At 39.0% G+C, this 14,754-nt stretch overlaps 1 protein-coding gene across 1 annotated transcript in view; it reads right to left on the reverse strand.

The window, feature by feature from the left end:
* The window catches only part of LOC124636077 (dynein axonemal heavy chain 1-like), a 94,384-nt gene that overhangs the window by 37,125 nt on the left and 42,505 nt on the right, over positions 1 to 14,754 (reverse strand). Inside the window, exons 38-48 of the mRNA XM_047172028.1 lie at positions 13,490 to 13,600; positions 12,889 to 12,980; positions 12,352 to 12,506; positions 11,438 to 11,555; positions 10,839 to 11,042; positions 9,675 to 9,888; positions 6,527 to 6,689; positions 2,755 to 2,873; positions 1,815 to 2,020; positions 1,089 to 1,251; positions 84 to 244 (exon numbers count right to left, since the gene is read on the reverse strand). Coding sequence (XP_047027984.1) covers positions 84 to 244; positions 1,089 to 1,251; positions 1,815 to 2,020; positions 2,755 to 2,873; positions 6,527 to 6,689; positions 9,675 to 9,888; positions 10,839 to 11,042; positions 11,438 to 11,555; positions 12,352 to 12,506; positions 12,889 to 12,980; positions 13,490 to 13,600 — 1,706 coding nt within the window. The remainder of the gene's footprint in view (positions 1 to 83; positions 245 to 1,088; positions 1,252 to 1,814; positions 2,021 to 2,754; positions 2,874 to 6,526; positions 6,690 to 9,674; positions 9,889 to 10,838; positions 11,043 to 11,437; positions 11,556 to 12,351; positions 12,507 to 12,888; positions 12,981 to 13,489; positions 13,601 to 14,754) is intronic.

A 14,754-nucleotide genomic window follows, 5' to 3' on the forward strand; every position in this document is an offset into this window, starting at 1 on the left:
ATCAGACTGTTACTCTAATTCTAATTCATCAATGTTCTTCCCCTTGCAGTTCCCCTGTCAGAAGTTAAGGTTCCTGAGCATACCTTGCTGGAGTACTCCATCTCAGTGAAGGAGACGTAGTGGAAGTGTCGCATGAGGCGCATGGTGACAGGGTTGCGGCCGCCGCCCGGCGGGCCCATGGCGGCCACTATACCCACGTCTACTAGCATCTTGAACTCGCCGATGTTGGAGCGGTCGTACCAACCTGCATATTATCACGGTATCTTTATTATTTAAAAAACACTAAAAAGCAAAAAGAAACTATAGGTAGGTGCATCGGCAAAAGTCGTGGTGGCCTAGTGGGCAATAAAATCAACCTCTTGAGTATGAGGGCGCAGGTTCGATTCCAGATCAGGCAAGTACCAATGCAACTTTTCTAAGTTTGTATATACTTTCTAATTATATCTTAGACACCAATGACTGAGTTTCGGATGGCACGTTAAACTGTAGGTCCCGGCTGTCATTGAACATCCTTGGCAGTCGTTACGGGTAGTCAGAAGCCTGTAAGTCTGACACCAGTCTGACCTAGGAGTACCGGGTTGCCCAGGTAACTGGGTTAAGGAGGTCAGATAGGCAGTCGCTTCTTGTAAAGCACTGGTACTCAGCTGAATCCGGTTAGACTGGAAGCCGACCCCAACATAGTTTGGGAAAAAGGCCCAGAGGAGGATGAGTTAGGTGCATCGGCCTAGAAATCGGTGTCTAGTGGATGATGATATGTTGACTTTTAGGCCGATGCATATAAAATGTTTCATGGAAAAGGTGGTTTTAGGATGGGATAAGGAATTGGGAGAAATTCTATTTAAGACAACTACCTATATATGTTTTTATAACTTCAAGTGCCCCTTTGTGTTCTCTTTCTACCAGCTTTATGCTTTCATGTTGTAGTTGTTTATTTACAGTTTTTACTATAATTTTGTTTTGTATGTGTGTCATACCGGAGTAGGAGAACATATAGAAGTACATATTTTCTTTCTTTTATTTCCTTCTCTCTGCAAAATAAATAAATACACAATACTCTAGAAACCAGTGTCCATTCTTGACAAGCTTACCTCCGAAATCCATGAACTGCCTCAAGAGCTCGATAGGCGGCTGGGCCCCGAAGACCTCAAGCGCGGGCATGTTGAGGTCGTCTATGAAGAACACCTGGCGCTTGGTGGGCGGCGGCCCGAACACGCCGCGACGCCGACGCTCTAGCTTGCTGTCTATTACGTCCTGAAGTCGACAATATCATTATATTATTCGACGACCTCGATAGCGCAATGGTTACCATGCCAGACTGCCGAAGCTAAGATCCCAGGTTCGATTCCCGGTTCGGTCGACATTTGTGTGATGAGCATGCTTGTTGGCCGTGGTCTGGGTGTTATATGTTTTATAACTATGTATAGGTATATGTAGTTTATCAGTTGTGTTAACACCCATGACACAAGTTAATAATTTACCATGGGGCTAACCGACCGTGTGAGAAAAAGGTGTCTTGATATTTATGTAATTCCGCCGCGTCAAATTGTCTGTTCTCTTTTTTGAGGCTTGCACCTTTTTTATTCCGATTAATCGTTGTTGATATACTTCGAAATTACATACAAACTTAGAAAAGTTGCATTGGTACTTGCCTGACCTAGAATCGAGCCCACACCCTCATACTTGAGAGGTTGGCTCTTTATCCACTAGGCCACCACGACTTCTCCAGTCCAGACTAGCCCCGATCATTAGATTTATATCTACTGACTTGAAAATCCTGTGTCTGACCTGGATGACCTGGGTTTTTGGTGACTGACCTGGGTCTGGTTAGCCGAGGTCCTAGCAGAGAAGACGAGGAACTCGCAGATGAACTTCCTGTGCAGGCCGCGGGACAGCTTGGCGGTGATGGTGACCGTCTTGCCGGTGCCGGTGGGGCCCACGCAGATCACGTGGTTGTAGTTCACTATCTTGTAGCCCAGGATTGCGGCGCTGCGCACGTTGTCCATTGTGGGGACTTCGATGTCTGGGTAATACGTGCAAAGTTTGTTATTGTGAAACTATAATATTACAATGTAGTGGTAGAGATGGCAACACAAATATCAAAATATATGACGGTTTTTGACGAATCCAGTTAAAATAAAACCTTTCTCCCAGGTAGTTTCTCAATACAAATGTCCCTCTTCATTTTTATATGTTTTTTTTTTTGACGTGATAACGTCTTTAAAATCGTTTTAGTCGGGTGACATGTTCAGAAACTTGTGTCACACCAAAACCTCACGAGCGCGATCGCAGGTATAACGAGAGAGAGACGGACCGATCTCCCGTCTCATCTCGAGCGCTGCCAGTCATTCCGTGAAACTTGTCACGCGGAATCCTCACGAGCGGAGGCTGGCATAGCGTTCGAGTGAGTGGACCGATCTTCCGTCTCTCTCACTCTAGCGGCATACAAACGAATGGAGATTTTTACACCCGAAATTTATCATCAAAAGTGTGAATAAAACGATAGATGTAATTTAAAATTTAAAAAAATTGTTATCTTCATTAATTCCTTACTTCCCAAAAACTTATATCACCAATAAGACGTTATCACGTAAACATCTCGATCGTAAACCTACTTTACAAACAACCATTTTTTTTATATTTTCTTTATTTTGAAGTTTCCTTTGCAAGAAATGCACCTACTCTGATTAATGTGATTGACTTTTGAACTCGTGTAAATCAGACACATAAATAAATAAGTAGGTATAATATACTGACCAGCATACTGCCAGTCGGGGTCGACGACGTACTTGCCGAGCTTGGCCATCCAGCTGTACCAGTACGGCGCCGCCGGCTCGCCGTCCTCCGTCGGGTCAGTGAACCCGCCGTCATGCAGTCTAGTGTATACACGAATAAATACAGTTTTTCTAAGTTTTCGGAAGGTCGTGAAAAAGAGCTTTAGGCTTAAACTTTGTTTAACAGTTACTTACACTGGCAATTTTAGTTATACAGGGTTACTGGTAACTCGACGTATTCCTTGCAGGACATCATAGTAGGGTTAAAATGCAACAAATTAAGCCACTAAATGTTCTACCGAAATTCAGTAGTTTTTGAGTTAGTAAGGGTTTTACATTTTTTGTGAAAAATCCCAGATTAAATTATTTGAAGCCAATTTGAAAATTATTCACGGGGCGACTGTACTGAAATTGAAGTTATTATCATAGTTGACACCGTAGCGGATCGTTTTTAATAACTAAAAGTTCAAAATGACTAAAACTTTGGTGAAGATCACTAATCAAACATTTTTTTTTTTGTAATTTTTGCTATTACTTCATACAAAATGTTGTCTTAGCACAAAAAAATACACTACACCAGGTGTACAAATTATTAGAAAAATATCCTTGTCTTATCAGCTATCCAAAAAGGTATGATGGTCAATACTTTTGCGTGTGTGACAGGGAAAGATAGAAGGTTTATGGGGAGCAGCTAAAATTGCGAGACGGTCAACCTATTGTTTTAAATTCCTATTATTCGTAGTTTTTACCTGCGTTTGAATTCCAAACACTCGGCAAGCTTTAGGATTGGTCACTATTGTTCCCTCGGTACGAGACAGGGTGCGACTACACAAAATCTGGTCGTCAGCGTTAGTTAGTTACAACTCTACGTCGCGCAAGTTCGTGTTTTGTAATCTGGCTATATCCTTGACTGTTGCTCCATATCTTGCTCTTGTGTTGTTCTGTGCGTTCATAAGTGCTGACTATGGCTGCATATTCTAATCAAGAATACGCTGACATATTGTACTGTTACGGACTTTGTGACGGTAACGCTGCTGAGGCACGAAGATCCTATCAACTGCGCTTTCCAAACCGCCGACTCCCCCACGTTAGTGTCTTCGGATCGACTTATCGGCGATTATCTGAAACTGGCAGTGTTCAAAGAAGCAGGCAAATTGACACTGGTCGTTCTCGGAGATACACGGCTGAGGACGAGGAGCTGATTCTTCAGCGTTTTATTGACAACCCCAACATATCTACAAACATGGTAGCGCGTGAGCTTGGTATGTCACAGTGGAAAGTCTGGTCTGTAGTTCACTTGTCAGGCCGACATCCATACCACTACCAACCCGTGCAGTCATTAGAAGAGGGAGATCCGCAGAGACGGCTTGAATTTTGTCGTTTCATGCTTAATGCCGATGCCGAAAGCGAAAACTTTTTGAAAAACATTCTGTGGACCGATGAGTCATGTTTTGACCGTGATGGTATCACAAATTACCACAATTTACATTACTGGGCACCGAAGGGAGAAGGAAACCCTAAGAAACTGAAACCAACCGCATCGCAGCGTAAGTTCTCGCTTAATGTTTGGATGGGTATTGTCGACGATAAGTTAATAGGCCCACATATTTTACCCCGAACATTAAATGGGGAACTTTATGAAGATTTCCTAAGAAATCATTTAGCAGCACTGCTCACGGATGTACCCGAAGAAAGAAGGGCAAACATGATATACCAACATGATGGATGTCCAGCCCACTTCCGCATCACAATTCGACAATTGCTGGATGAAAACTATCCAAACCGATGGATTGGGCGCGGTGGGCCGATTCCGTGGCCTGCACGAAGCCCTGATCTGACGCCGCTAGACTTTTACGTCTGGGGTCATATGAAAGACCTAGTTTATGTCACCCCCGTAAATTCAATTGAAGAACTAAGGGACAGAATAACAGATGCGGCGAATCAGATGAGAACCACAATCACATCAAGAATCACAAAAACCGAAGTGAGGAAGCGAATAAGAGCATGTATTCGAAACCGAGGACAGCACTTCGAACAAGACGTGTGAAATAATGTTATTAAAGACCACAAACTCATATTGATTAAAAATAATGATAATGTTCACGAAATTGTTTAATTTGATTTTCCGAATAAACACCTTCTTGTACTAAAGCAACAACGATTTTCATAATGCAATCCAAGACTTTGTATTAACTTTCATACTATTTTGGATAGCTGATAAGACAAGGATATTTTTCTAATAATTTGTACACCTGGTGTAGTGTATTTTTTTTGTGCCAAGACAACATTTTGTATGAAGTAATAGCCAAAAATTACAAAAAAAAAATGTTTGATTAGTGATCTTCACCAAAGTTTTAGTCATTTTGAACTTTTAGTTATTAAAAACGATCCGCTACGGTGTCAACTATGATAATAACTTCAATTTCAGTACAGTCGCCCCGTGAATAATTTTCAAATTGGCTTCAAATAATTTAATCTGGGATTTTTCACAAAAAATGTAAAACCCTTACTAACTCAAAAACTACTGAATTTCGGTAGAACATTTAGTGGCTTAATTTGTTGCATTTTAACCCTACTATGATGTCCTGCAAGGAATACGTCGAGTTACCAGTAACCCTGTATATCTACAATATTTTCTTAATCCCCGCGTTACACTCACGTCCTGTAGGGGTACGTTCAAACAGACCGGGGGCCCGATTCTCCTAAGTTAATAATGTCAAAATCGAATAGAAATCGAATCGCAATATGATCATAATAGCAGTTTTAACCATATCGGGCATTCTGCTACTAATAAAAGACCAATCGTATTCGATTGACATTTGATTGGTGGGCGATTGGTCTGCTATTTTGGTGATTTTGGTCTATACGGTAGTTTGCTGTACAATCATTTTGCAATCGTTAATCATTTGCAGACAAAATTATTCATTATTGAATGACAGAAAAGGATAAAAACGTTTATTTCAAAGAAAAAATAGCGGAATGCCACATACGCTTCAATCGTAATCGAGTCGGGATTGGATATCAGTCGAATCGAGTCGAACGTGAATCGTATGACGCTTAAGTAAAATTAGGAGAATCGGGCCCCAGGTCGGAGAGCATCGGCGGGCATTTTTCTTTTCACACAGACCGGAGCCGATCGGGTGCGCGAGCATTAAAGAAACGTCAAGAAAAAGTACGCGATCGGAGCCGGTCGGCTCCTCTTATTATTTCACACCGAGCGCATTCGAGCATTCTTAATGACAAAAGCAGTGCGCATGCAAAAATAAACCTTACTACAAATACAAAGCACTCAATTTTCAACGTGTTAAGAATTTGCTCTCCTCTCCGAGCCGGTCTGTCTGAACGGACCCTAGGTATGAACCATGCGTACACGAGTAAAAAGTAAATAAGCCTAACCTTCCTCGTTAAAAGAGCTGACATTGAAATCATTTTTAAAATAGACTGGTTTCTGGGATTAGCGTGTTCAAGCAAGCAAACAAATTAAGCCTTCAGCTTTGTAATATTAATATTGACTTACCCCCGCACTCAGAGACATTTAATTTCTCAACTCATCTAACATTACGTAATCATAAACCGTCGTACCACAAAAACTTTAACACTTGTCTAAAAAAATGACAGATTATGACGTTGAAATAAGGTCCATTTTGCAGCCACACTTTTTTTAGACAACTGTTTGACACATGTTTAAGTTTTTGTAGTAAGACCATAAATGTCTTTGAATGCGGGGGTTAGACAGTATTTTAGTGATTACTCACGTGTAATCATAGACCCTCCCCTCAGCGGGGAACAGCGGTTTCAGACCGGCCTCGGTGGTCGTCTCGCGGATAAAGTCGGAGAATATCGCGCGACCGTTGTGGTCGCACGTCGCGCCCACTGACCAAATGACCGCCCAAACCACCCACAGAGGAGCTAACCGAGCTGGGGAGGAAGGAAAACAATATTTATTTATTGAAGCAACAATATTTTCATAAAAAATAAAAAAAATTAGATGTTTGACAAGTTTAAGATTTTAACACTTAACTCGTTTTGACGTTATACTCTTTGCGTAAGAAAGGAAGCTGGGGGTTTTAAAATTTCTTTCATCTGTCTGGCTTCTGCTGGGGTCGGTTTCCCGTCTAACCGGATACAGCTGACTACTTGAGTAACTAAAGCTCAAGTTATCCGTGTAACCCGACACCTACCTATCCTATCAGTAAAAGGGGGGCGTTTTGGGGTGCTGTCATTTTTGCTATATTGACGATAAACATTGCTAAACTAATTTAGTCCCCAGGCCGGCGAACAAATTTTTTTTTGATACATATACATTTAAGACTTTGTGAGTGCCTTCCTTACGATGAGTCCGACAAACTTTTCGAATGCGCAAATTTTGGTGCCGCTGCGTTTTTTAATGCTTGACTCCTGGAATTGTCGATATGACGTCACTATGGCTCTTCGTACATACCTGTTTCATTTTTTGAGATTCGTTTAATAAAGTTAACTAGAAAATGGTGGTCAACTTGTCCGATAAAGATCGTGCTGCGTTTGGAGTGTCCACCATCCTGAAAATGTCGGTATGACGTCACTACGACTCTTCGTACATACAAGTTTCATTTTTTGAGATTTGTTTAATTACGGTGCAAAAACGTACTAACTTGCATGACATGTAGTAGCGTCACCAATAAGCAGATAAAATCTTTATTGGATTTTCTAGCTGTACGTTCTCTGAAGGGCCAGTAACTAGAAAATTGTGGTAAGCTTGTCCGACAAAGATCATGCTGCACATGGAGTGTCCACCGTCCGGAAAATATAGATATATTTTAAGATTTCGTATAAAATACTGACAATTGGTGTGAAGTATGTTAATAGTAAATGTTGCATTTAGAAAGTCGTTTCGAATGATATATGTATCATTACTACAGGAGGGATTTATTAACTCGTAAACACCTATCGATAAAATAATCCTAACTAATATTATAAATGAGAAAGTAACTCTGTCTGTCTGTCTGTCTGTCTTTTCTTCACGCCTAAACTACTGAATCGATTTGTGTGAAATTTGGTACAGATATAGTTTGAAACTTGAGAAAGGACATAAGATAGTTTTTATTACAAAAAAATATAAAAATAATAAATACAATTTATTCCGGACATAAATAGTGCCATCTATTGGTCAAACCAAAAATCTGCCGGAAGTCACTATTCTACGCAAACGAAGTTGCGGGCAAAAGCTAGTCTTATATAAGCTCTAGCTTCTGAAGTACTAACAATTCGCCGAAGTTTTTTTAATATGAAATGTTGCATTTAAAAACGTCTTTTGAATTATGTATAACTCATTACTAGAGATGGGATTTATTTAATTGAAAACATCTATCAATAATTATAATTTTAAATAAGCTCTAGCTTCTAAACTACTAACAATTTGTCGGAAGTATGTTTCACGAAATGTTTCATTTGGAAAGGTTTTTCAAATAATATATAATTTGTTACTAAAGAAGTAATGGATTAGCTTGACAGAACCTACCGATAATATAATCTTAGAAAAGCTCTAGCTTTTAAAGTACTAACAATTTGTCGGAGTTATGCTAATACAACCTTGCGCTTAAAAAGATCTTTTGATTGAAATATGGCTCATAACTTCAAGTGAGATGTTATTCCTTAACACAATGTAACGTATCAATAATATGCCTTAGGTCAGTTATGTCTTCCAAAATACTAAGAATCGGTAAGTGGTATGTTAAGACGGAATATAGCGCTTAAAAAGATCTTTCGATTGACATATGGTTCATACCTAGAGGTGGGAGATTATTCCCTAACATAGTAAAACCTATCGATAATACGCCTTATTTGGGCTATATCTTCTAAAATACTAAGAATTGACAAGTGGTATGTTGAGACAAAATGTTGCGCTTAAAAAGACCTTTTGATTGATATATAGTCCATTAATAGATGTGGGATATTATTCCTTAACATAAAATAAACTATCAACAATACGTCTTAGTCAGGCTACTTTTTCTAAAATAGTAATTAAAATTGGTAAGTAGTATGCCAATTTAATATACTTAAATAATGCACGTGAATATTTAAGTCAGAAATTGACAAAAAGAATAAACTTCTTCCAATTGTAATATTTTTTTCTCATTTTCTTGTCGAACTGACTATTTAACTCAATGTATTTCAAAGTCAAAGTCAAAATCGTTTATTGAAAATAGGCTAGATTCTAGCACTTTTTCAAGTCAAAAAATACAAAATGACAGCACCCCCAAAACGCCCCCCTTTCACTTTGTCGGACAAGTCCATATTTGCATTTAGAATAATGTTAACTATCATTGTTATTCTTGTCCGACATGTATGTATGGGGAGACACAGTGACGTCATATCGACATTTTTCGGATGGTGGACACTCTAAACACAGCATGATCTTTATCGGACAAGTTGACCACAATTTTCTAGTTAACTTTATTAAACAAATCTCAAAAAATGAAACAGGTATGAACGAAGAGTCATAGTGACGTCATATCGACATTTTCAGGATGGTGGACACTCCAAACGCAGCACGATCTTTATCGGACAAGTTGACCACCATTTTCTAGTTAACTTTATTAAACGAATCTCAAAAAATGAAACAGGTATGTACGAAGAGTCATAGTGACGTCATATCGACAATTCCAGGAGTCAAGCATTAAAAAACGTAGCGGCACCAAAATTTGCGCATTCGAAAAGTTTGTCGGACTCATCGTTAGGAAGGCACTCACAAAGTCTTAAATGTATAGGTATCAAAAAAAAATTGTTCGCCGGCCTGGGGACTAATTAGCCTACTTTAATAAACGATTTGACTTTGACTAGAATTACTTGTCTCTGGTGACCCATAACGACTTCCAAACCTTAAAAAAGTATATTCAATCGGATAAAATTACACCGTATACTAACGCATCAAAGCCAAAAAGTTAGCCGCTGGGGGGGGCCTGTCATCCTTCCCCGTCAGAGGCCGGAGCCGGTAGTCCAGCAGCTCCAAGAACTTGATGACGAGGGAAGAGTCGATGGAGCCAACTATCTCCGTCAGCTTGGAGCGTAAGAGCTCCAGTGCAGGGTACAGGTATGTGGAGATCAGGGGTACGAGGGACTTGCGGATCGGGTCTGCTATCTAGGGATATGAATATGAAAAAAATTAGATTCCAAGATTTTCTTACATATACAACGTTATTTTTTGTTAGTGCGAAACCTGAATATAGTTTGTTCAGAATCAGTAACTGAATCGATTCCAATAGTTTTTACACCATGTTATATTTTTTCCCAAAATTATCTAAAAAACTTTGAATGTTGGACACCACAAATAGGTATTTATTCTCGCACAACGGCGGTCACGGCGAGTTCATAGCGGGCGCGAGCGCACAGTGCTAGCGGCATGTGTGCGTTTTGTGGTGGTTATGTATTTTTACGGACAGTCCCGTAACTTAACAAGCTTATAACTTTGTGATTTTTCATGATACGGTTTTGAAATTTCGTACATAGATTCTTTACATAAAAATACTAGGTGTATCAGGTTTCGCATAAACAATAAATAACGTTGTATAGTTAGTTACAAGTGAAGCTAATATAAGCGTGTTAAAAAAAAATGTTTATTTGTCTCTAAACAGTCAGAATATTTTTATAAATGAGACGACCCCATTAAGTAATTAATATGTAATCCTTGTGTTGGGGAAAATCACAGGCGTTCAAACGGCTAAATAATATACCTAAAAAGCTTCAAAAACTTTTTACCAGTGATAAATTGCTGTTCATCGAAGCATTAAAGAGTGTGGCAGCTCCTCCTACTTGGGAGTCGAGAAACCTTTTTTTTTTCATTGATGAGAAATCATGACTCCGCTGTGGGTTAGCAGCGTGAGGGAGTGTCAGACTTTTACTGATTAAAAATCTATCGTGTTTCTTCGCAGGCTTTTTATGTACCAGGGCCGCGGTAACTCTTTCGAACAATTTCGCAGCCCCGGCAACTCTTGGCATTGCTGGGCCCCACTAGGGGGGTACACCACGTCATAGCAAGAGACAGATTCTTCAACAAGCGAATAATATAGCAAGAAATTAATTAAAACTTACTGCTGGCAAATTACTCTTGATCCAGGCATTAATAAGCGGCGGCAGGCCGACCACCTGAGCATCCAGGTACACCATCCCGCATCTGGACACGGTGGCTGGAGAGGCCACCGTCAAGTCTGCTACTTCGAAGATCATGCGCTGACGGTCTGTCAGTTTCATGATCTCGCCGCTGGATAGGCATAGCTTCTTGTTGTCATCTAGCACCTGGGGGGTTTAAAGGTGATATAGGGAAACGGCTAGGCAGATGATTATGCGGTGTAATATTCAGTAATTTGGTTTTTAACGGCGATAAGAAGTTGTGAAGATGACAAATTAGGCGTGTATTTGCCTCATTAGTGCCGGATTATTGCGACATCCTTATTAATATTATAAAGGCATGGTATTTGCTACGCTTTTACAGCAATACTGTAATCAATAGAGACGTAATTTGGTATGGAGACTTCAATAGATGGTCTCTGAAGAACGGTTATTTTCTATTTAGATGAAGAGTGGTCATTAGCTCGTCAGATATAAATAAATCGTGCTTTCATAGCAAATGTTTTACGTATAGTTAGTTACCTTTAATCACCGTCAAATTAGTTAATTAATTATTATCTTACAGTATTCATATTCTCGATCCACACAGCGTCTACTGGTCCGTCGAACACGTACCACCGCCGGTCCATGTCTTCCACCGCGATGCCGGCGCGGACCAGGCTCGAGAGTATACCGTCCGTCCTGAAGGAAATTGTGTCTTGTAGCTTTGGTATTAGAGTATATTTTTAAATGTAGTTTAGGCGTGGTATTGAATCTTTTAGAAGTATAGTAACCAAAAAAATAATATAAGAAGTGTCGGTAAAAAAGTCTAGTGAGAGAAATGTGTGAGTGATATATTTGTTATTTTTTAAGGATTGAAAAACTTTAGGTTATCATAATCACCTCATTCCTCAAAAATGTCCTTTAGCTGGTTTAAGGTATAAGTATTTCGATATTTTTAGAAAGATTTAGTGGGACTCGTTAACTTCATATACATAAGTCTTGTCCATGAAAATGGACACACTGTTCCTCTCATTTCAATCCAAAACCAAAAAATATTATCTAATTTCTCACCATTCATGTGTAAGCAGATCAAACTCCCCGTAAAGTTGTCCCATGGTGATAGACTTGGGGTTGACCACAAACGTATGGACAGGCGTGAATGGGAACCCGTCGGGGGCCAGCTTGCCTTTGATGGCGGTTCCTTCTATATCACCCCCATTTTATGGGGTCAGAAGCCAGTAAGTCTGACACCAGTCTAGCCAAGGGGTATCGGGTTGTCCAGGTAACTGGGTTGAGGAGGTCAGATAGGCAGTCGCTTCTTGTAAAACACTGGTACTCAGCCGCATCCGGTTAGATTGGAAGCCGACCCCAGCATAGTTGGGAAAAGGCTCGGAAGATGATGACAATGATTTTATGAGGTCACCGCAAGGCTTACCTACGACAATGGACACCTTCATCTCTTCAACCACATAAAAAACATGATCTAATTTCTCACCATTCATGTGTAAGCAGATCAAACTCCCCGTAAAGCTGTCCCATGGTGATAGACTTGGGGTTGACCACAAACGTATGTACCGGCGTGAATGGGAACCCGTCCGGAGCCAGCTTGCCTTTGATGGCGGTTAGAGCATCGCGTAGGGTCTCGTAACACTGGTGGAAAAAAAGGATTTATTTAGGGGGTCTAAGTGTAAAATAGATGTTATGATGGTAGCAACTAAAACATGAAACTGTTTATTTATAATAGGTTACACCAAAAGGTATGAACTGTGCACCTTACTATAAAATGAATTGTGTTTGTCGTTAGTTTGAAAATATGAGACTTTTTCGTTAGCAAATAATTTATGAGTGATGTATGTTTATTTTTAGTGTATTTTTTTCGGCTAAGAAGTACGCTTTTTTGGTATCGTAAATAAAATCCCCTTTTATATGAAAATTAACCTATAAAATCCTAGTTTAATCAGAGCCTATCGAATTGAGTTTTGTCCAGTAATTGTGAGAATATAATAATAACTATGTAAGTAAATTAATTTACCTTAGTTTTCCCGGCGCCGGCCGGCCCCACCAACATGAGACCATGTCGCACTACCGTCGTCTCATACAGTTGTATCACTTTGAAGATAAACGCTGCCAACATATAGAAATATTTTTGAAATTATGTATTTTAAAATTTAAAGGATGAAATATCTATCCATTTTTAAATCTGCTGAATAGATAATGCAGATAAAGAGAGGAATAAAATACATTGAATAATTAAGATTTTCTTTATTCATAACGTTTTTACTTCACTCGCAGTTAACTCGCGTCTTGCCAAAACCTACAAAAGCTTTAGCTTTCCTTTAAAAATTTGTTGTCAATCTAAAAATGTACAAAATGGACCCGCAGTTTCTGACATTAATTAGCGCGTGAAAAAAAGCTCTTTAGCTTTATTTTTACGAATCACTTATAAAACAAAGTCGCTCTCTGTTCCTATATCCCTATGTACCTACGCTTAAATCTTTAAAACTACGCAACGGATTTAGATGCGGTTTTTTTAATAGATAGAGTGATTAAAGATGAAGGTTTATATGTACAAGAACATCGAGTACCAGTGCGAAGCCGGGGTGGGTCGCTAGATAAAATTAGTTGTAACTCACAGTAAAGATCATCGTATCCTTTCTTAGTGAGCATGTTGCGTATAGACTGCTCCATGATACCGTAGTCCACTACCGGCACCTCCACGCGCGGAAACAGGTCCGATATTATACCTGGAAACAATTATTGCAGCTTTACATATTCTGCACGAAGAAATGGGTTGAATTTTTCTATTCATATAACGCTTATTACATATAATTAACACATGCGTGAAGTATTGCCATGTATACTTCGGCCGTTCAGAGAATGCGTTCCTGACACCTATCAGTTAGTCACGACTAGTGATGGGCACAACATAACACTGAGTTCGTTACCGTTCCTTCAAAATGAACCGCCGCATTATTTTAAGATTATTTTCGTTTTAAATTGGCGGAATCATTTGTTTTATATTTTAGTTATTTAAGTGGAAACCAAAAAAAGGTAATATTCATATAATAAAATTGTTTTATTTATTCTTTGTTACAAGTACATTGAATTGAATGTGCGAACAGAATATTAATCAGACTCCGATTTGCTTGAGGAGGTGGTGTCTTCATCATCATCTTCGCCTACATGTATAATTATATTATTATCAATAACAGAATCAATCCTGATATCTCGGTCTAACAAAAGCCGGGTAATCAAATAAAAACAGATCGAAAACACTTGAAAAACGTGGTCTATGCGCACGAAACGACAACGGACGACTGTTTTAGCGTCACAAAATGGCGGCCCATAACGCCATTTGGGGTTACCATTTTTAATCTAAGTATAAAAATGCGGTTTGGTCATAGTTTTATTTTTATATTTCATAAAAGTTATAATTAAGTCTTATAGTCCATTATTTTCCAATTCTTAAAAAGAAAATCAAAACGTATTATTTTATATTATAACTGTATAAGAACAGATTACGATACTTGCCTGTTATTTTTAGCACAGCACTACAAAATATAAACCGCTGACATAACCTTGTAATAGCGCAGTATAGATTTAGAAAAATATTGTTTACCAAGTTATTTGACACTCAGTTTGGCACAAAATTATAACATTCATTGATTATTGATATAATAATGTTGTTTTAATGCTCCTCAATTGTTAAAACGGTAAACAACCAGCAAAAATATTTTTATCGTAACTGCAACGCCATTGCAAAGTTACGTCGTCAGTTCAATCGCGATGTGTCAGGAACGCATTCTCTGAATGGCCGAACTATAGTTATGCTATTATTACCGGCAATTTTTATTATTACCTACCATCTTTAATTGAGAGAACCCATATTCGTCTATAG

This window comes from Helicoverpa zea, chromosome 13 (assembly GCF_022581195.2).
Source record: "Helicoverpa zea isolate HzStark_Cry1AcR chromosome 13, ilHelZeax1.1, whole genome shotgun sequence".
NCBI lineage: Eukaryota > Metazoa > Arthropoda > Insecta > Lepidoptera > Noctuidae > Helicoverpa > Helicoverpa zea.